Source organism: Falco naumanni, chromosome 1, assembly GCF_017639655.2.
Source record: "Falco naumanni isolate bFalNau1 chromosome 1, bFalNau1.pat, whole genome shotgun sequence".
Taxonomy (NCBI): Eukaryota; Metazoa; Chordata; class Aves; order Falconiformes; family Falconidae; genus Falco; species Falco naumanni.
This window is the reverse complement of record NC_054054.1, coordinates 116,121,985-116,148,950: the sequence shown is the minus strand read 5'-3', so window position 1 is coordinate 116,148,950 and position 26,966 is coordinate 116,121,985. Positions and strand designations below refer to the sequence as shown.

General features: G+C 51.0%; 1 protein-coding gene across 1 annotated transcript; it reads left to right on the top strand.

Annotated features, from left to right (window-relative positions):
• Positions 1 to 14,395: 14,395 nt before the first annotated feature.
• TEKT3 (tektin 3) lies at positions 14,396 to 24,680 on the top strand. Its single transcript, XM_040587497.1, is given in 15 exon segments — positions 14,396 to 14,536; positions 16,950 to 17,031; positions 17,034 to 17,227; positions 17,229 to 17,379; positions 17,382 to 17,539; positions 18,093 to 18,176; positions 20,114 to 20,184; positions 20,430 to 20,573; positions 21,806 to 22,002; positions 22,005 to 22,024; positions 23,098 to 23,252; positions 23,530 to 23,704; positions 24,277 to 24,437; positions 24,439 to 24,500; positions 24,503 to 24,680. Coding segments are annotated over 15 exon segments (1,887 nt in total). The 3' UTR covers positions 24,595 to 24,680.
• Positions 24,681 to 26,966: the final 2,286 nt, after the last annotated feature.

Here is a 26,966-nt window from a genome sequence, read left to right as displayed (position 1 = left end):
GAAATGTTTCCTGGCAAACACAAGAATTCTAGCTTTTTATGCAGAATCAGAATCAATCTCTCCCTTAATGTCAGGATTTCCCAAGTAATGGAAATTGCAGCTCCCAGCCAGCTCTGCTCAGGATGTAGTCTGTGTTAATTATTCATCAGAGTCAGATAATGTAGGAGATAACTTAGAGGAAACGTGGGATAACACCACTGCTTTAAAGTCATGTCACATCCCTGGGCTGGCTGGGGATGCGGAGCAAAGGATGCTTGGCTGGCAGTGCATGGGACGGACAGGCTGCTCTGACAGACAGCCCTGGTCTGCTGGGGGGGTGGGTGGAGTGTGGGGGGGTGTCAGCAAGCTTTTCAGACCTTGCAGGGCTGGAGGACACCTCAGCTCTGTGTCTGACCACAGAGACCCAATTTGAATGCTCCAAACCCCTGACGTGGGCTGGAGAGCCCAGCAGCCCGTCGTGGCTCTTGGCTCTGCCTTGCAAAGTTTCAGCCGGCGGCTGCTAAAGCAATAAGGGGGCTGCGGCTGCCAGCAGCCAGAATCAGCTTTCGTTTGCTTCGTTTAGCAAAATCCTGAAGTCCTTAGAGAGTGTGTGTGTGTGTGTTTGAGGGAGGCAGCAACAGTCCATGCTGGTTTGCAGGTGGACCCCAGGGAAGATGTACGGGGGGGGGGGGGAGGGGGTAACGCGCCTGGGCTGAGCATCGCCCAGCGATGGGGAGCGTGCCGGAGGCACCCACCACCTTGGCGTGCTTGTTCTGCGCTGGGGCTCTCCAGCACCCGTTGAGAAACAGGCAGCGGCAAGAATTTATTGTCAAGGTTTCCAGAAAAAATGTTGCATTGACATTGCTTTCGGAAAGGGAGAATGTGGAGGAGGGTAAGAGCGAGAGCCCGGGGCCCCCCATGCTGCGCGGTGCCAGGGCTTTGCCACGTAGCTGGGTTGGTGCCGAGCCGTGTGGGGACTGGAGGAGGCTTCTGCGGGTGAAACATGGCACTTCGCCGCAGCCCCCATGGAAAGAGCTGCTTCCTTGGTCCAAAACTTGCTGCCTCTTAAGTTTCTGCCATGGAATTTCATCTAGCCGTCTCGAAGGAAGGTTTTGCTGCCAGCTACTTTGATTTTCTGGTGAGCACTGAGCTGTTTGGGTTTGTTCCTTTTGAGCCCCCACATCTTGGAGTCCTGTGGCTATGTCAGCATCTCAGGTGCTGTACAAAACCAGTGACCTTGCCAGGTCCTCGGGGTAATAGACTTGAAAGGCAAGGTGAATCCCTATTATTTTATGTTGTCTTCCAAAAATCTCACTGCATTGTTACCTGTGAAAAGCCACGTTCATTTTGGCATTCGAGACACCTTTGTACATTGACCATAGAGCCCTGTGGAGCGCTGTAGCCATGGGGGAAACCTGCAGTAGGGAGGAAATACGCATTTCATCCTCGGTTTAAGCTTTGAGTGTTGTTACGTAGAAGGAAGAGAGTTGCCTTATTGCCCCAGGATGGGGTAGGGGAGCCCGGAGGCTGCGATGCCTGAGTCCCCAGGGGCTGCTGCTGTCAGATTCACCCACTTGCAAGCGATTCCTGGTCCAGGAGTGATGACTGCAGGAGAAATTTTCTGGTAATTCCACAAAAAAATTGTATTTGCCTTGAAAAAAATAACATCTTTTGCATCAGCAGTACCGTCCCAAAAATGTTTCAAGGAGGAAAACAACTCTGAGTTTCTAATAAAGGTCTCCAACGTCAGCTGAGCAGGTTTTATTTTATTTTTTTTTTCTCCACAAAAGTTTCCATTGTGTCCAAAGGCATTTTCTGTCAAAAAAAGCTTTGATGGAAAATGTTTTACTAAACCTATTTGAAACCAATACAAGGCATTGCCAAGAAAGAAGGAATGAATAAAGCCTGTGGCAGCTAGTCATTAAAGGAACCATCACTGGAGTGCCCAGAGCCTCAGGAGGTGGTTGGGTGGTCCTGGTGCTGGGGCGGTGGGGCAGGGCACATCACAGCCCCCAGTACATATTAAGCTAACAAATAAATCTGCTTCACTCAGCAGCCAGACCGTAGCCTTCAAACCGGGGCGAAGCTTTCGAAATATCGTTTGGCATGTTTTCTTTAAAGGAAGGAAGGATCTTAATTCCAGCATTCCAACCCAAAATAGACGTCTCTAAGAATAGCCATTCCCCATGGCGGGGCAGGATGCTGTCAGGAGGAAAAAGGGTTGGGGGAAACGAGAGGTATTTTCTCTAAATAGCCGGGCTCTAATTGCGAAGTGATGGGTTTCAACTCTGACCGCGGGTGATCGCCCCCGGAGCATCCAACCCCACTGAGGTGGTTCAGAGCTGCGGACAGCTGGGGACCAGGATGGCTCACTGGCTCCTTGGGTTGGCAGAGCTGTTCCTTAGAGACTTGCTGGCCACCCTGCAGGGAACACACATTGGCGTCCTGCACCCCGCTGCCATCGGAGCCCATCGCGCGGCTGGGGAGTGTGTGCGCCCACGGGGCAAGCCTGGAGCAAGGAGAGGGTGCCCCAGCCATGCTCGGTGTGTCCTGACAGACAGAAGTGAAGGCATCCCGTGGAAAAAAATGAGGTTGGGCATCACGACCTTCTGAAGTCTCCTCCACCGTGAGTTACCCTATGATCAGGTGCTACCAGGCTGGAAGGCTTTTGTGCGCGGCTCTGTGTGTCTGGGGTAGGGAGGACTCTTATTCCCATCTCTTTTGGTTGGAAAAGTGCAGTGCTGGGGCACCCCAGGTCCTATGACGTTCAGAGGTCAGATTGGATGGACCTCCTTTCCATAGAAAATAGAGGTTTGCATAATTGAAATGGTTTTGACTTTAATATTCCCCTTTTGGGGTCATTTTCTATGCAGTTATGAGGTTTACAGAGGACTCTTGGAGTGAGAGGTGAGTTTCTCACATAGTCTTACAACCCCAGGCATTGTGGCTTTAAGAAAAATACTAATTTTCATGGAAGTCCTAATGAAACAATAAAAACAGACAGCACAGGCAGGTCCTTCCGCCCCCATTTCCTTTCTTTCAATGCTGGCAGTGGAATTTAAATCTCACAAGTTATAAACACCCGCAGATGCTGAGAGCTTAACATCTCCTGGGGGTGCGAGCTGCACCTTTCCCGTTCCTATCTATTGTACCTGTTCCTGGTACATCCCTCCCGGAGCTGTGCTTGAAACTTTTTCTCTGTGTGACATGGGTGTTGCATTTGGATTGAGCCTTTCCCCAGGAGTCAATAACCAGATTCAGGTGATGCTCAACACTAAATAACATAATCCCAAGTTTTTCAGGAGTGCATGTCAGACCTTAAGTATCATGATATCAGCTTTACAGAATCGCACCTTTAGTTTAAAACCAACGTTTTTGGGGCTGCCGTGTGCCTGGTGGAGGGTGTAATTTGTTCTTGTTCCTGTCTACAGGGCAGGTGTCTCCGTGTGAGCTGGTTGGGCAGACTCCTTGGCACTCAGTGGACAGAAACAAGACGATTTTGGGGCAGAATCACTCCCTGCTGTGATGGTATTACATGTGTAAGAAAGTCAATGAACTTCTCTGCTTTTATAGCCCAGCTTCGCAACTGAGATGATTTATGTGTTCAGGTGGGTCGAAAAATGTTGGCCTAAACCCAGGCAAAACCCACTGGGTTTGGCCAATTGCTCGCTTTGTATTTTGGTCCCTTCTCAAATAAAACTCAAGGTGGGTGTAACGAAACCACAAAGCCCCAAATCTGAAAGATAGCTTGCACGAAACCCTGAAAAGCCCTCAGGAGCTGAATCTCACGCTCCGGAAAGAGGGAAAAAAATAATAAGGTGGAAAAATGTGAGCTCCACCAAGCTGCAAAGCCGAAACCCTTCGGTGCTTGTTTGCGAAAAATCCAGCCAAGGAGCCGAGCTCCTGCCAAGGCTTCCACTGCGGGAAGGGCTGGTCCAGCCCCAGCTGCCTCCTTCCTGCCGCTCGCACCCACCGAGGAACAAACCCTCCGCAGGGAGAAGAGGAAAACACACAGCTGCCAAGATGCGCCTCCGTGAGCCCACGCTGCGTGCCCATCAGCGCAGGGGGTCCGGGGGGTTGGGGCTGCAGCCTGCCCCTCCGCATGGGTGCAAAGGGCCCTTTGGGGCATCCCTGCTCAGGGTGCCGGTGGCGAGGGTGACGCACGCTGGAGCTGGCTGTGCCAAAGAAATACGGACTCTTCTTGAGGCAGCCAAAGGTTTCTGGTCCACGTGCTGCTCCTGCCCTTGTCCTCAGACCCAGCTGCTGAAGGACAAGGACATAATAGTGCCAGGCTATCTCCTTCGACTTTTTTTTCCCCACCTTCCTTTCTGTTTTTTTTTGGAAATCAGTCTTACCTGCGTACATCTCCCTTGCAGATCACCCAAATCACTTCTTGTGCTGCAGTTTGTGCCCGTTGCCCCTTGTGCTGTCACTGGGCACGACTGAAAAGACCCCAGTCCCATCTTCTGGGTGCTCGCCCTAAGGTATTTGTAGGCATTGATAAGATCCCCTCTCAGTCTTCTCCTCTCCAGGCTAATTATTTATTTCCCAGTATGTGCACCTCTGCTCCTTATGTTTGTCCCTGAAAGGCTTCTCCACCACAAAGCAGGTGGCCTAGCACCCTGGTACTGGGTTTTATAGCTGCTTGGCTCAGGGTAAATATTTATTTTGCTCTAGCCTGGAAGTCTCATTCAAGGAGTCGCTGCCCGTAGCTCCAGCCCCAGCAGATATTGCTGCTGAACTGGCATCACTGAGAAACCTCCCACAGGTCTTGCTGCACTCTGGGGAGCGGTGGCCCCGCTGAGAGCCCTGAGCTTTGTTACTGGTTTGTCTGGTGTCAGTGGTCTCTATAGGTGCTATAGTTGTTAGTGCTGGCAGGCAGTCAGGGCAAGCACATGACAAAATTGTTTCTCAGCAAAGGGTGGGAAAATGCAAATTTCCTGGCATACTTTTCCGGCTGTCATGATTTATTTCATATCTATTCCAGTTATTTTTTTCTTCATTATCTTTATCTGTTTTTTTTTTTTTTTTTTTTTTTTTTTTTCTTTTCTATTTTCATCATTGTTCTAAGGTGAAATCAGTGTGTTTTGTTTTGCTTCGTATAGCTGACGGGCAAAGGCAGAGCGTGTTCTGGCTCGGGCTCCCCAGCAGTGGGGCCCCTCCTGCCCACCCTCTGGTTCATGTGTGTGAGGAGTTTCTGGGGGCAGGACAACTCTGTCTGGCTCTTTCTTTCTGAGGACTGTTGGTGGCACTGGGAATGCCCAGCCTGGCTCTCGGGTCACAGGAAAAGCTGCCGTGGAGTTGGTGCAAAAGAGCAAGCAAGAGGCCGCAGGATGCTCTTGTTACCGTTGGTTATCCGCATCTTGCTACCGGGAGAGACTTGTATCGCTGTTAGTGCTGCGTGGTACCAGGCAGAGAGCATTTGTGTGCAGTTTTTTTAATGCAGGTTAGGAAAAAAAATGGTTGAAAACCAGAATGGGTGCTGTCTGCCATACAGCCAGTCTGCATTGGGTAGGGGATGAGTCCCACTTGCAAATCTCAATGGAGCTGGACAGCAGGGACCAAAGGATCTGTGCAGTATGTACTGGTGAGGCACCAGCACCAGGACTGGAACCTGTCTGCATGAGGATACCCTCACGATCACCCCTGATGTGCGATGTGCAGGTACCTGGCACAGTTCCCCTGTCTGCCTTGGGCAGGAACCTGGCAGAAGGGGCTTTGGGGTCCCTGTAGATCTTTCCAAGCACCAGCCGGTTGTCCGGAGGGATTTTCCCCCTGGGCAAACCCCTTGGGATGGGTTTTGCAGAGCTCCCTGCAGCTGCAGCAGAACAAATCCTGCCGCACACCCCCAGACCCACAGAGAGGGGGCTTCGGGCAGTCTGTGGCAGTAAGGAGTCCTGCCCTCAGTACCTGTGCTAAAACACATGGGCTGCATCTCTGGGGAGGCTGCTCATTCCTTGGCTGCTCTGCACCCTACTCTGTGGCCCAGGGCTGATGCAAAGTGTTTGTGCCTTGTATTTTAATTGTGTAAGGCAAGATTCAGGAAGAAGCCACGGATTTAGAAGAAAACTGAGGGGCTGGCCCATCACTTTTGGGGATACAGGTGAAAATCCCAGCTGCTGACTGAAGCCCCAAACCAAAATAGCTCATAGGTACCTTTGGGAGCAAACTTTAATGAGGGTTCAGTGTGCAGAGACCTCAACAACTTTCATCCTCTCACCCATTACTCTGAACAACATTTGTCTCTCCAAAATGTGCTAGAATTAACCTTTTTCTGAAGGCTGCTCGGGATACAATCAGAAAACACCTTTTGCTTAAACTGCTTGAAAATATTTGTCACTTACAAGGGAAGAAACCCGTCGATTCAGCCCTGCTTTTATATTTTCTTCAGCAGGCGCCGCGTACTCCATCTGGCTAAGTGGACCACAGTGTTCCAAGGATAAAAATTACATGTAATATGAGATAAAGGATCAGGCAAAATATTTATGTGATGAAATCTTAATGATAGCTCTAAAGGTCTGCAGCAGGGTATGGCAGAAAAGAAACACTGCTCTTGCTGGCTTGTCCCAGCGGGGACAGAAAGACGCTCACAGGGGTGAGAAAAAAGGGCGGTTTTAGTAGGAAATGTAATCTGCCCTTTCCAGGAAAAAAAATAAAAATCTACCCAATGATATCAAGTAATTTACGGGATCTAATCTGATTGCAGCTGTCTTAATGATTTGTCAGCTTTACATGGAAATGGTTTCCCTTTGTTTCGAAGTAGTAAACTTCCTCTGTGATCCTGCTGGCGTACGGAAACTAGAACTGACCGAAACCACCAAGGGCCCCGAGCGTCACGGGCTGCAGCTGGGCTCGGATCCAAATCCATCCCGTCCTTCGCTGGTGGGTCCGTCTCTGGCATCCTGGCTGGGGCTGGGGCAGCTGTAAGGGCCGGTCACAAATGTGGCTGAAAGGAAAAGGCAGTTCAGATTCAGGCTCCGAGTCCAGCCAAACGTTTGGCCAAACCAGGTAGGCTGCTTTCTTGTCGTTATCCAGCAAGTAAATGTAGTTGGAGTTTTTTTATATTGCCTATTGAAATGGCTTGTAAATACACACACGTTGTGCTTATCAGAGCTCTCAGTGGCCAAATCTGATAAAAGGAAATTTAGTCTGGAGTTAGACAATCCCTTGGGTGATCCCGGTACTGAAATGTGGAATTAGTGCTTTGTTTTTAGCAGAAGTAACTCTGTAGGTGATCTCTTTGCAGGAGTATTAAAATCAGTCAAGCACAGCTTGGGTGGTGGTTTACAATAAGTTGTAGTCACGAGCACTTTGTGTGTTTTGTGTGTACGTCAGGGACAGGCCAGCCGAGACCACCTGTATTTGGGAAAGTTCAGGTATGAGTAAGTGGTGTGGAAATCGTTGTGTTGTGGCTGCAGCCCTCTGAGGTCCCTGGGCAGGTGGCCGGGGCTGAGCCCAGCAGATGTTCCCTCTGCTGCTTCTCAGCTGTGCACCCAACCTGCAGGGCTGGTTGTGTCCCAGACCTGGGGAGGAGGCACAGCAGAAAGGCTGCGGCGAGCGCTGGCCACCTTCTCCCCCTGGCCTGGGGGGATTCAGGTCAGCACACCCCCACGTCTCACCTGGCTTGTCGAGAGTGGTTTATCCCTGAGCTGGCTGCTGATTTCCTGAGCTGGCTGTGCCACACGCAGCCCAGCTCGGCTGCAGGGCGTTGCTGCTGCAGAAGCAGCACGGATGCACTCCGGGAGCTGAAATGAAACAAAAGTGGTTCCCGCTGCTGTGCTTAGCCGGTTCGCTGCAACCATTCCTTACAGGAATATTTGCTGCATTTGCTGCGTATTTACAGAAGTAATGGTGCTCTGGGAAGACTTTTTCTTCCCCCTGAGCCGGGCAGGTGTGACAGCAGCGGCGAAGGGCAGCGCAGACCTCCCCAGCACCCCGCTAGCACCGCGCTGCGCTCATGGAAGTGCTACGTGGACCTTTTTCTTCTGGCGCTCCAGCAGCCTCAGGGGTCGCTGCTCTGTTGAGATTGTTTGGTATTATTTCCCCATCTAGACTGCCCTACAGCCCAGGAATCGGGGTCTTTTCTGCAGCTAAGGCTCCTCTCCAGTCGTGTCCTTCTGAGCGGCAGCCGAGGCTGAGCAAGGCTCTGTGCCGCGGGACGGTGCAGGGGCTCAGCCCTCCTTTGCAAGCGTCTGTGTGACCATGGAAGGAGCACCCTGGCAGTGCTGCAAGGGGAGCTGAAGTGAGGAGAGAGAGAGAGAGACAGTTCTTTTTCTTTTTAGAAGCAATTTCCATGAAGGCTGGTTTGTTGTTTTTTTTCCAGACAAGCTTTCTGGGCACTTCTACAGTGGGGCTGCATCCAGCCCTTGCTATTTCCTGAGGAGGCAGAAACTGAGGTCGTTTCTATCGGCTCTGCAGACTTTGAGATCCTTCTGCTGTCTGTGAAATAGTAGCCTGAATATGATGACAGAGAAAAAAACCCCATACAACTCTCCCCTCCCCTTTCCAACCCAAGCCCTTGCCAAAGCAATAAAAAACTTTAAACAATTGCCAGTCATGACATAAACCAGTCCTTGAGCAGCCTGCCAAAATTCACCTCAAGAAAGTAGGTCCAAAAATAAACACTGACCTATAAAAAGCCCCACAGACTTAAAGATAGTCTTCCCGTTGTGCTAATTGCTTTCACATCTGGCTCAGAAATGAGGAGTATATATGAGCATGGAGAGGCCACCAATAACTCACTTCAGCTAAGCACAAAAGCGTGTGCGTAGCATCAATCACGCGAGCCATCTATTTCTACTCAGCACATCTCAGATGCTGGGGCTCAGTTTTAAGTTTGTGTTTAAATTACACTGAAATTATGGGGCTGGTCGTGATGTTAACAAACAGCACGTGGTGAAATGCTTTCACGGGTGGGGTATTTCAAGGCAAATCTGGGGAAACTGTTTTCATTTCCCTTCTTCCCCCTCCATCAGTTATCGGACCACTGTGCTGTCAGCTCTGAATGGTTTTTGCCTGGCTTTTCTCCTTGGAAAGAAGTCAGCCCCCGGAGTGGCTGGAAGGTTGCACCTTTGGTAAATCGAGGGCCACAGCAAGTGGGATATACAAGGGAGAAGCAGCTGGGGATGGTTTCACAAGGCCTTTTCTGTGTGCCAAGGAGGTAACCCCAAAATGTGACCTTGTGTGAACTTGGCTGGAAGATCACAATTCCCATCAGGCTCCTGGCAGGTCCCAGGGAGCCAGAGATGTGGTGTGATGCTCTGCATCCTCAGCTCTGGGCACGCATCCCTCTTTGTTCATGCCCATGTCTAGGCCTTTTATACGACTGTGAATCAGTGGGTGTGCATAAGGCTGTCTCCTACTTGCTTGTATGCCTGTTTCTTTGTGTAGTTGATTGAATTTTATGGTGTGAGCAACCCCTTTGCTTGGTAGATGCAATTAAAGTACACCTTCCCCACAGCCTTGGACTTTGCGGTGAGGCCAATGCAGAGAGCAAAATCCAGGGCTCCAGCTACAAGGAGGCTCTTTCCAAAATCACTGGGGATTATTTCCTATAGCTCCTTGGGTACTGCTGAGAACATCACCAGTAAATTGTTACATTTTCCGAGATCATGATTGCTGTGATTACATGAGTTATCTGTGTCTTAACCTTGGGGATGTGTGGAGCAGCCTGCCCCGAGCATCTGTGGTTTGCTGGTTGTGACTCATCACGAGAGCTCAAGGAGGGATTTGTAATGATTTATTCATGCCACATTTATTGTTTGGAAAGCTCCATCAAACACTACTATTGTTAGACTGAATAATTCATCTACCAGTCTACTTTTTGATCTCTTTATTGGTTTCTCTCTTCGTTAAGAGTCTCGTGTTTGGAGGTGAAGATTACCTTCGTCTAGAGGCGATTTTCTGTGCCTGTTATCTTTGGAACCCAAAACTTCAAGGGTAGATTTTCAGTGAGTCTGGCCTTGCTGAAGGACTGAGGGTCTTTTTGAGAGGGTCCGGGTTCATCTGCCCTGGGTTGGTCAGATGTCCAAGTCTGAGCATCGCTCTGTGCATCTCTTACGGGATGCTGAAGAAATGCGCCTTCCCTTGCACCATCTGCCTAATGCTAAAAAAGGCACGTAAGGTTGGTCAGATAATGGCCTCTGGAGAGACCTATTTCTTCCTCCTGGCCGTAAAGGAAAATTATTTAGATTGCAATGTCTAAACTTAGGTGAGGTGGCTCGCATTCAGCATGTCCCCCATGGGCCAAACGGGGGCACTTGGGCTCCTCTTACATGTCACACGCAGCTCCTGAGCGCCAGGGCGGTTTTGCGTGGGGACAGAGAGGTGTGTTGATGTAAAATGGCATTTGTGTCTCCACACAGCAGCTCGCGCTGGTTTAACGCCATCATTTTCCTAGTGCCTTTGAGAAATCCGATGAAAAGTCTTCCTGTAGAGGATAGCCGATCCCTCGGCTCTGAGGCAGGGCTGGAGGTGGGATGTGCTCGTTCCATCAGGACAAGGGTATGAGCAGGGTGGGAATGGCCACCCCACCTTTGCACCAGGGATAATGGGGGGGTGGGCAGGGCAGGGGTTTTGCTTTGCCTCCCCTCGCTGCAGCCTGCCCGCGTCCACTTGCAGTTGGCTCACATCTATCCCCTTGGTTTATGGGTAGAAAAGTCAAGGTGGAAATGGAGATGTGAACTTTGGCAGAGAGCGCAGGTTCTGAGAAATCAATCACTAACCTCCTCAGGAATGTGGGGGGAAAGAAACGCACTTGAAACACATGCATAAGGAATGATTCACTTGGGCAGCTGTCACTGATTTGGGCAAAATATTTGGCCTGTTGCTCGTGCCTCTTTCAGGGCAGCGGGGTGCGTGCAGCACGCTCCCACCTCCGAGACCGCTGTAACGGCTCCTGTGTCAGAACCGAGCGCAGCGCCAGCAGCCCGAGGGGCTTGCTCAGCCTTTGCCAGCACGTGCAGACGGTCCCGGCTGCGCTGAGGCGTTAACTGCGGGCTGATTCTTCCTTACCTTACGCTGTGTTTACTCTGGTACAGGCTCGTGAACATCGCAGAGGTCATCCCGCCTTAAACCAGAGCAAGGGAGAGGAATCAGGTCCTTCTGGGGCAACCTGCTGCTGGAGCGTGTTTTTGTAGCCATTTAAGGATATCAAGAAAGTGACTCAAATGAGGTGGAATTAATGACAAATTGGAATTTGGCATTGCCCCTTATTTATAGGTGGGTATGTGCCCTGCCGGGGCTGAGCTGCTTGCCCGCAGAGCACAGATGGGTGCCGCCAGGCTGGGGAGTGGGTTTGTGAAGGAGCCCAGCCAGCAGGATGGTGGCACTCCCAGGTGCTGCATGGGGTTGTGGAGGGGCCAGCACGGACTCTTGAGCTTCTCTGAAGAGCACAAGCTCTTTGAGGGGCTGTTAGCAAAGGAAGGGAGAGCCCCAGATGATCTCCAGTGGCTGCCCGTGTCCAAAGCTGGCTCTTTCTCCTTGCCGACCTGCCCAGCCTCCTCTCCCTCTTGCTCTGGGTTTGGTGTCCAGCCCCTCAGCCCTCCTCCTGCCGGTCCCAGCCTCTGCTGTGGCAAGTGAGGGCTCAGGGATGGTCACAACTATCTTTTCCCACTGGCTACATGCAGAGATCAAAGCAGCCCAAGCCTCACCTCGAGAGTCCTTGGCACACTCTATTTTATGGTCAACTCCATTTTCACCAAAACGCAGGAAACCCAGTAATACCCTGGAAAGTCTCATGTTTCCCGGGCGGATGGAGCCCGCTGGGGGACCGTGCCCATGGCTGCAGCTCTGTGCAGCTCATCCCTAGGAGCCAGCCTTGCTTTTGTAAATAGATAACATCTCAAAGCCTGTTTGAATCCCTAAAGCAGCCCTAGGCCAGGCTGCAGCGTGCACTGCCTGTGAGCATCCTGGTCCTTCATGTGACAGCAAGGGATGCAGGGTGCACAGTTTAAATTTTTTTAAGCCTCCATAAATGAATGTGGCTTTTGAAAATTATTCTGCTGTTGAATAGACAACTGATCCCTTTCAGGCAGGTACAGCGTTTATAGGAGGGAGAGGAATGTTCAAAAGTGGCGTAAACCTGCATCTGGGCAATGTTATAGGTGAATGTAGACTCATGACGGATGCTATAAAAGATCTGGATCTGGGTATTTTCAGAAGGGCAGCTTATGATCCAGCGTAATGCTGTATTAATAGCAAGAATATAGAGCTGTGACAGAAAGATTGACAGCTTTTGGCAGTAGATTTTGTACTTAGCCTTTGAAATTCCAGTTTAGTCAACTAGGCAAACCTGGGCTGACATGCTGAAAATTGTCGCCCTGCTTAACGTCAGCCTCGCGTTCTCTTGTTTTTCTTTTTTGATTCTGAGCTAAAATGGTCGAGGCTTTGGGACAAACTGTGTTCCCACGTGCCCACCAAAACTGGGTATGCCCCACCAGAACCGGGAAGGGTAGTTTTGTACTTTCAGTGAATTTGCTGCTGTGGAGTTGCAGCCACAGTGAAGGAACCTAGTTTAATTACTTGTAAATGGAGATGATGTAAAAAGTCTACTTAATTTGGTGTGGTACCCAGGCATAAGGGATTTGGGAACCTCTTACTGCATGCAGTCGATAACTTCTTGCTGGAGAATCATTTAGCTTGTGAATGTGACTATTCTACCCGTGCCAATTCTCCTCATCTTTGTAGCTTTTAGGTATGTTACGAACCCTTCGCTCGAAGAGCCGCTCCAGACGCTATGGTGGGACCAAAGCTTCATCAGTTTTGATGTCCCCAGCTGTCCCTCTGCTGCATCATGGTGCTTGTGGCTGCTTCCCCAGAAAGTCCTGTTCTGCGTGCTTTGCAGCGCGCCCGTGGGCCATTTACAATATTATCTAATTATTATTATTGCTTAATTTAGCAAATACTTCTAAACCCACGTGGTTGCCTACAACAATTAGTGGTGTCCCTCGTTGTGCAGTGATTCATCTACACAAAATTAGCTCTGGGCAGGGATGAGAGCGGGTGTAGAGGGAGGCTGGGAGCACGCAGGGACCAGAGAGCGGGGCTGGTCCAAGGGGGTGTGCGTGTCTTGCCCAGGGGTGGAGGTTGGCTCACTGTAATTGGAATTATTTTATCTGATTTAGCTGTAGAAAGACACAACTTATGTGCTGAACTTTTTATTTCAGTTTGATTAAGTTGATTCTTCACCCGTTTTAAACACCGTAACAGACGTGTGTTTAAAGTTAAATCAAAGTGTGCTAAACTTTGTATACACAAACCAGTTTGAGTTATTTTTTGTGTCAGGTTTTTGGCAGTAGAGGCACGGCTTTCCATGGAGAGCAGCTCCGTGTGCGTGCATGGAGAGCAGGAGCGGTGGGGCAGGGTGTCACTGCACTCAGAAGCTGTAAAACATTTTGGTGCAATCTCAGTCCGCAATGGCTGGGAAGATGAGAGGGGACTGAAAACGACTCTGAGGAGACGGATGAATCAGCCTGGGTGAGCCATCCACGTAGCTCACAGTTAATCAAAGTGGTAAAATGAAGCAAACGGAAAGGTTTCCTCTGGATGAAGTGGGACCCAAGGTCCTCACAGCAGGACCTGATGGATGTTTTCAAAAGTTGGAGAGAAACCCCCTTGGGTTAGCCGGAGTGGCTGTGCTAACCCCCACCGGCACCACCGGGCTCCTCCTGTTCCAGTGCCTTTTCTCAGGCTAAAGCTTGAAATAACCAAGGAAGGTCCCTCTCCTGGGAAGTGTTCCCGATGTCACCAAGTGCCTGCTGCACGCTGCCCTGGTGCCACATGAGGCTGTGCCGTGGTGGGGCTCCTGGGGACATCGTGCATCTCCTCACCTGGGGTGCCAGCACCCCCACCGTGCTACATCTGCCTGCCCCAGTAAGTCCTCGGCTTGGCCACAGGCTGGCCCAGGAGCACCAGGGCTGCCACTGGGTTACCCAGTGAGGGCACTGGTTTGCCCATCAGGAGCACTGGTTTGCCCATGCCTGGCATTTGGTTGCCCAGGGGCTGTGCTGGGTTGCCCACTGATGGCACCAGGGGTTGTCCAGGGTTGGGATCAAGTTGCCCAGCAAAGGCACTGGGTTGCACAGATTCTGCACTGAGTTTCCCAGGGGTGGCACTGGGTTTCCCACTGAGGGTGCTGAGTTCATAGGATCATCGAATATCTCAAATTGGAAGGGAGCCAGAAGGATCATTGAGTCCAACTCCCTGCTCCATGCAGAACTACCTAAAATTAAATCATATGACTAAGAGCATTGTCCAGCTGCTCAACAGCTGCACCTGGTTGCCCAGGGGCTGCATGAAGTTGCCCAGCGAGGGCAGTAGGTTGTCCAGGGCATGAACTAGGATGCCGTTTGAGGGTATTTTCTTGCCCAGGGGTGGCCCTGGGTTGCCCATTGAATTGCTGCATCAGGTTGCCATAATGGCTGCAGGGAGTCACCTAGGCAGAATCCAGTCACTGAGCAACCTGCGCCCGTGGCAGCGTTCCCCTGGTCCTGTGCCTGACTGCACCGGGGATGCTACAGTGCCTGACGATGCTGCCACCGAGCCTGACAGCACAGCGGTGAGTATCAGTCCCCCAACTCCAGGCACCCCAGTCCCCTGGAACGTGCATCCCTCACCCAGGCAGCTAAGGGGGAGCATGTGCTCTAACTGGGAGCGGAGGACTGAAAAAGCCAGTATTTCTCCTAGTCACCCCCAGTATCTCTTATATTGTCCAGATGTACCCAAATGAGGTGGTCGGTAGCTCCAGGCATGTGTCTGTGTTCAGGGGTAGTAGAACATGTCACCCTGGGATGGTTTCTCCCCAGGGAAATGGGGCATTTATTTCAGCTGGAAATGCAGGGAAAAGTAACTCCAGTCCATTCCCAAGGGTTTTTCCTCCCTTTCTTAAATGTGTGTCTGCCAGTATCTGAAAGGGAGTAATTTATTGGCAAGGGTGGGAGCTGGGGAAGCCATCTCCCATTCTCTGAATGCTGTTTCTCAGGTATAAATAAGTGGTGTGGAGCAAAGGAAAGTGCACTCGTCTATCCCGAGCGGGGACAAAAGGGCTGAAACGACTGGTCTGTGGGAACCGGCATGCACAGTGGTTTTTGTTGGACCTGAGCACAGACATTTTGTCCTCAGTTCTGCCAAACTGGCTCGGAGGGTCGTGTTTGTGAAAGTTCTTTTGCTAAATGTGAGGGTGTGAGTTTCCCGCTGCCTATCCCACAGCCTCCTTGGCCAGGCTGGATCTGGGGCGAGATGCGGTGCCAGCACGGTGCCCAGGCAGGTACTGGGGCAGCCTGTGCCAGCGCGGCCAGACTTGGGCAAGGCTTACAGCCTGAAAGTTCAAAGATTTCCCAGCTGCAGGCTGTGCACTTTTCCCCTCTGACTCATCCCTATTTTTCTGCAGTTTGCCCTAGCTAAAGGACCTGTTATTCTCCTGCGTTTGCTGTTTATTTAATAGCTGCGTTTTGAGACCCTGGCACTAGCTCGAGAGCAGAGCTGCCTGGCTCTGTGTCTCCCATCTATCACCCATTAAGCTTTCCAGCAGGAAAGCCCGAGTCCTTGGTCCTGCCCTTGTGCAGAAAGATGCATTCTTTGTTGCAGAGGTGACTAAAACGAAAGCAACTGTCTTTCCCAAGGATTTTTTGATTTTAAAAACAAGCCAGTCTCTGCCAGCTCACCTACACGTGCAAAGTGATCAAGGTAGCCCAGGAGGAACAATTACACCTCTAGTTACGTGATTGCTTCTGTGGATGCTTTGTTCCGGAGTGAAAGCAAGTTTATTTCATGCAAACATCCCATTTTTAAAGGAATAAAGTTGATTTCATGCTGTTACAAATAGGATTTAGCGCATGCTTCGTGTCAAGCCCCGCTCCCATCCATGATCACAGGACGCCAGTGTCCTCATCTGTCACTGGGGCTCTGAGCCAGGCTGGGAGCAGTGGGGACGGGACGGTGCTAGGGGAAGGACACATCCCTGCAACGGCGCAGTGGGTGACAACAGCCATGGAGACTTATTCTGCCAGTGGGAGACACCTGTAACCGCACAAGAACTTCATGAGTACAACGTGCCCTCCTGAGCATTTGTCCTCGGGTTATGTGTGTTGGGTGCATTTGGTGGCCCTCTGCATTATATTTCTGGTAATAATTGATAACCTCCGTCTGAAAAGGGCAATAGCACCCACAGTGCTGTCTGCAGTTATCGGTAGCAAAACTTCCCTGTGTGGCCATTCCTCCTAGGCTTACCGCAAGGCTGGTGTTTACGAGCCGCTCTGAAAAGACTTTGTGGGTGATCTCCTTTCCAAGTGCATTTATTTTACATCAGGTGAGCCAAAGACATTTTTCTTCCTTTGCAGGAAGACGTGGCTGTTCTTTTTAGGTTGAAATAGGAGGGATTTTTCAAATTTGGATCTAGTCCTGTAAAGCTCAGCTCACCTGCAGACTCCTTGCTTGAGCATTTAATGCAAGTGAAGGTAGAGATGATGAGGATGGAGTCCCTCACCCACAAATCGTGCTGGGTGGGTACCAGCTGTGTGTCCAGCGCTGTTGGGGCTGGTAATGGAACTTTTAAAAAGAAAATTGTATCTGGAGTACTATAAGATCAGCAGTACGCCAGCCGAAAGAAACAAATGAACAGCAGAGGATCAGCAACTCCAGTTTGACTGGACTGACAGATTTAAGGAAAATGGAGGCATAAAATCTGTCGTCCTCCTTAGCAGCCGTGATTTGTTTCTCTCTGTATTTCAAGACCTGACGCTGGATACTAACAACAAAGACAAATCCTTATATATACAAATGCTTGGGATGCTGACAGAAGGGATTTGTTTTCAAGAGTTTTAGGCCTGGACAGGCGCTGTGTGGGTGCTGTGTGCATCACTGCCTGTGTTATAAGTTGCGTGTGTTGCTGTAAGAAGTAACACAAGTGCAGGAGCTTTGTCAGCGAGGTTGTCTCCTCCTGTTGCCTCTGTGCAGGACACGTACCCAAATAGCAGCACTCAGGAATAGAGCTGGATGGCTCTCCCTTCACAGCAACGTATGCCCATCGAAGAGCAAGCCCTGCCAAGTTCCTGCCTCCATCAGCACCATGGCTTCAAGCTATAAGAACTGTTTTCCTCAGCACCCCTTGCCCCAGAGCTTCAGCCTCCTCTGGATGCTCAATGCCTTCTATAAAGCAGCTGCCATCAACTCAGCTTTGGCTCCCTTTTCCAGAAGCTCCCAAGTGTTGGCTCCCAGCAAGACGCTTCCTTTGATTTCCAACAGAACAACCCCCGTTCACCCAGTACACTCCCGATGACTGGTACAGCTCCAACCTGACCAACTACGAACAGTCAGAGGCTTCCCGGCACGACGTGGAGCATCTGAGAGTTGAAACCTCCCGCGTGATACAGGGTAAATTTCAGCAAACAAAAAACCCCAAGAATAAAGCACCAAAACTCAGGGAGAACATGCTGCTGATACAGGATTTTGGAAGTCAGAACTGTGCCGTGAGCTGGAAGAGGTGGCTGGGGCAAGTAGTGCCCTCACAGACACGAAGAACTGACTGGAGAGAGCCCTGGCTGGGATGGAGACCCCTCTCCGGGTACGCCCTGTCCAGTGGGCTGCAGGCTGTAGCCTCCTGCTGGAGCATCTGCAGCCTTTCAAACGTCTGATGAAGTTTCATTACAGCTCTGTAACATCTAGAAAGTTTTTATTAAGAGGCCATTAATTAAGTTAGCGATAAACAAATCCCTTGCCATCTGCTGCATCCCCGATCAGCGCATGCTGAGCGCATCAGAACAGTATTTGCTTAACCAAATATTTTTATAAAGCGGTATATCCAAAATCATGGTTTGGGAGACAAAAGCCCATGCCTTACTACGAGGCTCTGGCAAGGTCAGCATCAAGCCTGACACAGGTCCCTGCATTCAGCTGCGGTTGCACCACGGACACATGTGCTCCCTCATGTTGATTTAATGCTGATGTTGCAGCTCAGCTGCTCGTTGTCAGCTAAACCAGCTGCCCTGGGCACTTTTCTCCTGCGCTGTCATCTCTGTGACCACCTATAATTTCTTTTCTTACATTACTTGGCACAGGGAGCATCCCTGTAGGGAGCCCTGCCCCAGCAGCCAGCAGTGACGGCGTGTCCCCAACAGGTCACTCAGGAGTGTGTGCGTCACCAGGAGAAGAGGATGGGCATTGACCTAGTCCATGACGATGTGGAGAAACGGCTCTTCACAGTAAGTTTGGCAACACAGATTGTGTATGAAGTTATTTCTACCTAAACCTCCCTAAACAGGTTTTTCAGCCCTGTTCCCTCACTGGCTCCTTAGTGCTGCTGAGGTATAAACTCTTCCCACCCCCAAACCCTGTTGGGCCGGGGGGCGGCGTTCCCCCATGCGGTGGGAGTAAGACTTACCCTTACAGAGGAAGGACTAGGTGACAACCAGCTCTCTGTGTGTGTAGTATATCGGGGTCCTCTGTCCCTCTTCAAGGAGTCTGTGATCCTTTCCTGCCTTCCGGAGCCCTGCAGAACAGGTCCTGTATGTATCTATGTCACAGACACGTATCTATATGTATTACACACATATGCACACACAGGTATGGAGAAAGCAGCGAGTGCCTGACAGCTTGTTTGGTTTTCCCAACTCTATGAGTTGGTCTGATAAAAGATATTACCTCTCCCCCCAGCTCTGCTTTGCTCAGAGCAGCATGGCCGCCGTGTGTGCTTAGAATCACAGAGTCGTTTAGGTTGGAAAAGACTTTAAGATCATCAAGTCCAACCATTAACCAAGCACTGCCAAGTCCACCACGAAACCATTTCCCTAAGTGCCACGTCTACGCGGCTTTTAAGTACCTCCAGGGATGGTGACTCAACCACCTCCCTGGGCAGCCTGTTCCAGGGCTTGACCACCCTTTTGATGAAGACATTTTTCCTACTATCCAGTCTAAACCTCCCCTGGCACAACTTGAGGCTGTTTCCTCTTGTTCTGTTGCTTGTTACTTGGAGGAGAGACTGACCCCCCCTGCCTACACCCCCCCCGCCAGGCAGCTGTAGGGAGCCATCAGGCCCCCCCGGAGGTGCCGCCTCTCCAGGCTGAACCCCCCCAGCTCCCCCCTGAGCTCCCCATCAGCCTGGTGCTCCATACCCTTCAGCAATGTATTTTAGAGAAATCATAAAAATGTGCACTCCTGCCTGTCTTTATATAGTCTGCTTTGAATTATGAATAAAAAGCAAACACGATGAGAGCTGGCACAGAAGATGAGATGCGAACGCGGGGTACAGCGAAGTACAATCGTGCAAAGGCATCGCGGAACTGGGAAGGACATTGAAGCCCCTGGGACTGTGAAGCCACTGCTCCGTTAGAAGATTTTTTTATTTTCTTATGAGTCAGGCCCTGAAAAATTAAAGGATTAATTTAAAGGTCATGAGATTTTAGGAAAATAATCAAAGCTGATATCTCCGTAATGGCATTTTGGATTTTAAGTGTTTGGGACATGTTTGGGCTGTGCTTTTTCAGCTGGCACCTGCAGACAGGAGGGCTTAAAAATTCCTGGGTTTGGAGCAGGAATCACCTGGCTCCAGCAGCTGGGGCTTTATGAGCGCAATAGGTTCATGCTGCAGTCCGTGATCTGAGAGCAGCACATGCCTTCCTCTGGTGGAGCTGGGGGTTTCTCAGAAATGGCTGGGGATTTACACCAAAGTGAAGTGCATCTCCAGTATGGATGGGGTTTCTCATGGGGAGGAAAAAATTTTGGGAGCCGAAAGGGCAAGTAATCATTGGGGATGGGGATGTGAAGCGCTGCTGGTCCGGGGAACCACTATGCCTGTTCGTATTAGGTCAGGATCTGTCCCTGTCTCCATGTAGTGGAACTAAACACTTGACATTGATGTCAAGATGAAAAAACGCTTGCCAATCCACCCCGAAAGTAAATTCAGAGGCCGCGGCCACAGCACCTTCCCGGCCCCTCCTGGTCGCTGCGGGCGGGTTCAGCTGCACAAGCGAGTGTGCTGGGGCTGGGGGGCACTTTCTCCACTCCCTGCCTGTTTGCTTTGGGCAGAAAGACAGGCAGGCACGTTCTTGCTGTGTGCAAGGCTGGAGGGACCCGAGGGGATGAGTTTGACCAGGAGGATCGAGCACGGATGCTGATGGGGTCATGCTTTGCCTTCACCCAGGAAGTCAGCGTCATCGGGTCCTGCCAGGAGAGGATGCAGAGGTGCCTGGATGAGGCAGCAGCCCAGCTCATGTAAGGGGGAACTCCTTATCTCCTGCTGCAGGGCAGGTGTGCATTGGCAGCAGTAATTGAAACCCCCAGGTGACCCCTGACATCTACCCACATGCCACAGGTGTAAAACCTGTGCAGGCTCCCTGGGAAGTGGGCAGTGATGCTCATGGGAGCAGGTAGCTGTGGGAGTTGCAGGGAAGCGGGATGGGGAGGATAGAGTTCCCACCCAAACATCCCCACCCATGGCTGTTGTTTGTGTGTTGAAGGTCCAACTGGGTGGCCCAGCATGAGCTGGAGAGGGACCTGGCCAACAAGCGGATGGCCCACCGCATCGACAGCAAGTGCCACCACCTGAGGAACACCTCCGATGGCATCGGCTGCTGCCCAGGGCTGGAGCAGGCTGACGCCACGTGAGCGCATGCCAGGCAGCCCGCGAGTGCTGGGCTGCCCCCGGGATGTGTGGTGCCTCTCCCCAGCAGGGAACTGGTTTTCCTCAGCCCACTATAAGGGCATCACATCCATCCCACCCGGAGACACCCACCTCGGAGGGGCCGTTTTTCACCGTAAAGGGAGAACACCACTCTGCTTTCAGCTGGATGCTGAACATCCAACGGGTAAAAACGAGTCCCACCTAATTAAACATTATATCAGGGTTCAGAGATCAGCCTGGAAATGAATTCAGTCCAGCACCTCTGCACAGCTCATTAAGTTTATGCATATTTTCAAAGATGTGTCAGTGCTTGCCTGAGCGCTCTTCGTTGACATAAGGTCGGGGGGGGTTCACCCCTGCATGGAGAGGGCCTGGCAGGGAGCCGACATGACATAGAAGATAAAGAAATAGAGAGCATGGTCCCGGGATAGAGTTCAGCTGCTTTTGGGTGCCAGGAATTCGGCTTTGGCTCTGCAGTAAATGAATGGGGACCTAAACCAGCACTCGCAGAGATATGCCCCAAGTGGCAAAGGGCTGAGGGAATAAATCTGCTGCTCGCACAGGCACGTGCGGTTTATGGAGGGGCATAGATTGATTCAATTTTTCTAATGTTTTGATAATTATTCACAGCAGAGCTCAGACATATTTAGACAGGCAAATGAATTGCAAAGGATTGACGCTAAAATTCAGAGGGGGGTGAAATGTGCCGAGAATCAGCATGTTTTAAATGGAGCTTATGTGGTATTTAAGTCTTTTGTTGACCTTGTTCTGGACTACTGCACAGGCGTGAACTTCATCCTGTATGCACAGACAGGGAATCGAGTATCATCTAATGCTCGTTCAGTTTAGTGTGAAACTGAGCAAGTTATGAGCAAAGTGAATCGACTGCAATCTGCGCGCTGTTGTGAAGCTGGGAAGCACTTAAATGCCTCAAACACGTAAACATGAGGTCTGATTAAAATACCTGTTTTTCTGGGATAATTGTTTTTTTGTCTGAGCTTTCATAAGTATCACAGTTGTCTTCATGGACGTGGCATTTTTTGATAAGTATTCTTGAACAAATGGTGTCCAGATGTCTCACTTTCCATGTGGTCAAATTAAGAACATAGGTTTGATCTATGTTTAATCCACGCTGCTCCCTGGCAGGGTCCGTGCCTGCCCACAGCCAGCAGCAGCACGGGCTCACCAGGGGCCTGTCCCTTCCCGCACCAGGATCTCGGTGCTGGAGTCACGGACCATGTTCACGGACAACAACCTCCTCCCCTCCCAGCGTGAACAGGCGGCCTCTGCCAAGCTGCAGGACATCAGGAACCTGCTGATGGTGATGGGCAACGAGATGTGGCAGCATTTCAGCGGGGTGAACGTCACCTTCACCAACCGCATCTCTGAGACTGCTGATGCCAAGAGCAAGACCAGACCCACCTGGCCAAGGTAGCCTGAGCCCCTCCTGTTTGGTGTGACACTGTCACTTCCCTGTGACGCCACCTTCCATGCAGACCTGGCCCGAGGATGGTCACCAGAAGAAGTTGGTTACAGTATCATTTTCTGTTTGAAACTCAAAAGTATTGGGGACTTTTTCTTGGAGCAGGATGATTTGGCACTGTAACTTCATCTCCGTGGATACTGTGTTTTGCTTGTGCCTCCTGTGCTAGCTGCCCAGAGAGGCTGTGCAGTCTCCTGTGGAGATGTTCAAAACCCACCTGGACGTGACTCTCTGCAGCCTGCTGCAGGAGAACCTGCTGCAGTAGGGTTTGGACTAAGTGGTCTCCAGAGGTCCCTTCCAGCCCCCACCAGTCTGGGATTCTGTGATCCTAGCTGACAGCCTGGCAGCACAGGGATTTCCAGCAGGAAGTGCCAATTCTGGCTGCATCTCCTGGTAGTTACTCCAGCAATGCTGGCTGCCCTGCAGAAGGTCTCTGCTGGGGTGCCTGCCGGGGGGGTCGCAGGCTTGCTTCCCCTCCAAGGACGTGCTTTCAGCCTCAGCGCTCTGCTTGCTGCGTGGTTATCCCTGTGTTTCCTGCATTGCTCTGCCAAGCAGAGGGAGCGCAGACCAGTGATGGGCACCGGGCTCAGGCCGGTGGGGCTCACGGGAAGCTCCCTGAAAAGTGCTGGACACAGTATTGATTAACTGAGCAGAGTTGCAGCACTGTGGGCTGATACCACATCCTTAAATGAGGATCCATTAAAAACTTTCCTCTAGTGGTTGCTATTGATGGATGATCAGTTCCTGCAAGCAGTACTATTGGGAAGCTGATAATTCAATGGATCCATCACTACTCCGAAACCTCCTCTGATGTGACAGCAACAGCAAAGACAGGCCTTTCCCTGAAGAGAAATCCCTGCTGGATCTGTGCCTGGATATGTGGCAGAGGGGCAGTGGTCTGAGCTCAGGGTCTGCTTATTGAACTTGTTTGTTTCTGCAGACAGGCAGGAGAAAAGGGAAATTAAGTGGTCACTTGAGAATATATTTTTTAATTTATGCATATGTTTCCTTTTCACACCAGACACTGCAGGAAATCTTCCAGATCAAGGTGAACATAGGAGCCATCTGAAAAGCCATTAAGGACAAAAGGTGTCCCTTAATAGTGGCTCAGACCCGGCTGGGTGAGCGCACATGGAGACCAAATGTGGAGCTGTGCCAGGATGCTGCCCAGCTCTGGTAAGACATTAATTAATCATGTGTTTTTTTTCTAAATAGTCCTTCCACAGTGTGCACTGATTTAATCAAAAGCAATGAGCAGGCATCCCAGCTTTTGGGTGCTGGGAGAGCTCTGCACCCATGGAGGAGGCTGCACACCATGGCCAGGTGCAGCCTGATGCCCCACTATGAGGGGCTGGATTTTTCCCACTTGGGTAAACCTCATCTTCTTCCGTGCCTGCTTCCCAGCGGTGGGATGTGCTCAGTTCCGAGGAATAACCCCTTTACTCTCCACCAGGCTCATGCTGAGAGCCCTCGGCTCCTTCCTGTTGGGGAGCTACAAGAGGGGGGTTACCGTATGGAGAAGCAGTAGGGGCTGTCCTGTCCTCCCCAGGGACCCCAGGAATCCTGTCAAGGACACAGTGAGCTCTTTGGGATTGCACCCCAAGGGGCCGTGGAGAAGCAGGCTGCCCTGAGCACCCAGCAGCACCCCCCTTGAGGCCCCCCAACCTCCCACCTCCTCCTGGGAGCCCTCTGGGCATGACTCCAGGTGAAGCCTTCATAAAGCAATTTCAGCACCGCCCCAGAGCCTGCTCAGCATCTCACACCCCGTCGTTTTTTCCGATCCTCCACTTGTTTCACTTCCAGCCTCTCCCATCTGTCCTGTGTTGCTGTATGTGCATCCGTGGGTGTGGGCAGGACCCCTGCACAGGGAAATCAAAGGCGGGGGAACCAACAAACCCGCAAAACCAAACAGGAACGGGAAACTGCCGCTGCCCGTCCCTCTTCTGGGTGGCATGAGCTGCTCCGGGAGATGAGCTGCTCTGGGAGATGAGCTGCTCTGGGAGATGAGCTGCTCTGGGAGATGCGGCTGCGCGTTGGCAGAGCCTTAGAGCAAACCAAACCGTGCCTCCCTCCGCTCCAGAGGGGCTCTGCCCTCGGCTTCCCCACACGTCTGCCAGAAATGGGGAGTCCGAGTCAGCCCCAGACCGCTGGAGGGGGAGATCCTGTGCCCACAGGGCCCGTCAGCAACACGGTGCTCTAAACCAGCCCTGTGATGGGACTGTCAGATGGGGGGTTCTTGCTGTTCCCCAGCCTCATCAAGGAGGTCCATGAAATCAAGGAGATGATCCCAAGCCTTCAGCAGCAGCTGAGACGTGCTGAAGGCGTGCTGCAAGTGCTGCTTCGTGCCAAGTCGGTCTTGGAGCCTGGCCGTCACAGCCAGCTGGCTCTCCATCGACCAGGGGACCTGCATGGGGATGCGCGAGACTCTCCCAGCACCACGCGACTCTTGGGTTATGTCTAGGCTGGGCTCTGCTGGGATATTCCCAGCTTTGCTAGGATGCGTTTCCAGCTCTGCTAAGATGCTTGGCTTTGAAAATACATGTTTAGACTTCCACTTCCTGTTGAAAGCCCTGAGCAGATATTAAATGATTGCTTTGTGTGTTACATGGTATACCAGGATTTTTTTTTCCTTTGGTTTTTCTCCTTCCACCGCTCTTTCACCGTGTGCCAGAAAGTAGCTGAAAATATCCTGTATGCAACTAAGAGTAAATCCACCCACAGGGGTTTATTCCTACCCTTCCAGTCTGTGATTTTAGGAGCAAAACTATCGTTCTTCCTCCTTTTGAGTCTGCCCGAGTCTGTGGAAAAATCACAGGGGGAGGTAAGGCTAGTTGTCAGAGTAATTAGCTGTTGACATCCATGATGTAATTTTAATGGTGCAGCAGAAGAAACACAAACTGTCCTGTAAATCGCTGCAGTATGTTCTGTTCCTAAATAGAAAGCCCTATATTTTAAGCTGATTTCTAATGATCATTTTCTTGCTTTTGAAAAATTTTAGATGTCATCTAAAATGTCAGTGCTGGGGTCCTAAAATGAGGAAGTACTTTCAACTAGGTAATTGAAGAAAACGCTGTGGTTTTAATTTTGGTGAGTATGGATTGGTTCCTAATTTAACCTCTTGCGTGTAGCTTGGTGGTGGGAGCACCAAAGCGCTTTGAAGATGGAGGAATGAATCAGTCCTGAAGTCACCACCCTGGCTGCCACAGCACCTGCTCTCCTGCTGTGACACAGACCTGTTTTGCAAGGATCGGAATTTTCAGAGGGCTAAGCCTTCAATCTATCCCAGGTTCAGTGTGAAAGTCACTTGGCAAATTGGCTCCATACTCACGTGTCACTTAGACACTCTTGAATCTTCTAACCCCAGCAGAGTTGAGCTCAGCCTAAAGCCAAGAATCCCCAAGGAGCAGAGGCTCAAGTCACTTCTCCTCCCTGGGGAATGCAGGGCATGGACCTCCTGGTCCAGTGTGGGGGCTCTCAGGAGCTGAGAGCATCTTTTCTTGTCCCGCATCCCTGGATGACTCCATCTCACAGCACAGGTCCCGACAGACCTGCCTGCCCTCCCTGCTGTCCCCGGCACAGCCCCTGAGAGCTGTGACCTGCGCCCAGGTCCTGCCCCAACCTCAGCACCCTGGCAGGGTCTCCCTCGGCAGCAGCAGCCCTACACAGGAAGCAATTGTCTTTTTAACATTTTTTTTTTTCTTACTAGCACTTTTGTCTTGTGGAAACTAAAAATAGATTTCCTCTGCTTTGTGTGTATCTTGGAGCCAGAGTCTGTCAGAGACAGAAGCCACCCTTTCTAAAGAGAAGATACAACCGTAAGCAGGAAAAGACTGTCCAGCTCATCACACCTTCCCTTTCTCCACTAAACTCCCTCCCCAGAACATGCCGAGGGCACGCCGAGTTCACCGCGATTGCCGGTTTTCGTTAGCATCCTCGCTAGCCTTGTGCTGCTTCGTGCGCCTGCTCTGCCCACGTTCCTTTACTTTGACTTGCCCAAATCCTGGTGATTTTGGCCGCCCTGCTGTTTTGCAGCCCGGCTCCAGACAGCTGGTTTCTCAGGCAGAGCTGCCCGTTTTCTTTTTTGAGAAATGGGCCCCGTGAGTTCGTCCCCAGCCCTTTTCTGAAAGGCTCATGGTTTGAAGTAACTTGTGCGAGGTCCTGGCATCGCTGACAGCTTCACATTCATTTCACTTCCACCTTCATTTCTGAGCCACATCAGAAAATATAGCTGAGCTCCGTTTTACTCTGAGGGCACTCCGGTAACAGTCAGCACCCGGAGCCTCCGATTTTCTCCGATTTTGCTTTCAGCACACCCCAAACACTCATCTTTCCCACCAGCCCAACTCCTCTAAGGCTTTCTCCTAACTGACAGCATTTATGTGGTGTCGCAGTTCTCTCTCTCTAAATTTTATCTTGCCGTCCTGCCCTCGCAGTGCTTCTTCACACAATATTGGCAGTGCGTTTCTTTCCTCCATTTGAGCCGTGACCAGAGGAATTTCAGTTGCAGCTTCTCTAATTTCTTTCACAAATACTTTCCGCTTTCCTGCAGCAGATTTCCCAGACATTAGAGAATTCCCAGGTCCCTTTGGGGCTTCATTCTCCCCACGCCAGTTTTCCATAAGTTGACAATATTGATGTTACTTCTTCTGGCAGCTGATACTCTGAAATCCCGCCCAGTTGTAGGATTTGATTGTCTAATCCTACATGTGCTTCAGTTTGAGTCTTTTTTTTTCTTTTTTTTTTTTCTTTTTTTTTTCCCCCCACTCTGACAGTGCGTCCTGTGCACATCTCACGGTGGGAGCCAGCCCTGCCACAAAGCTCCTGTAAAAATGGGTCTCCAGGGAGAGGGCTCTGGGTGACATTCCCATTGACACGTGGCTTGTGGCAGGG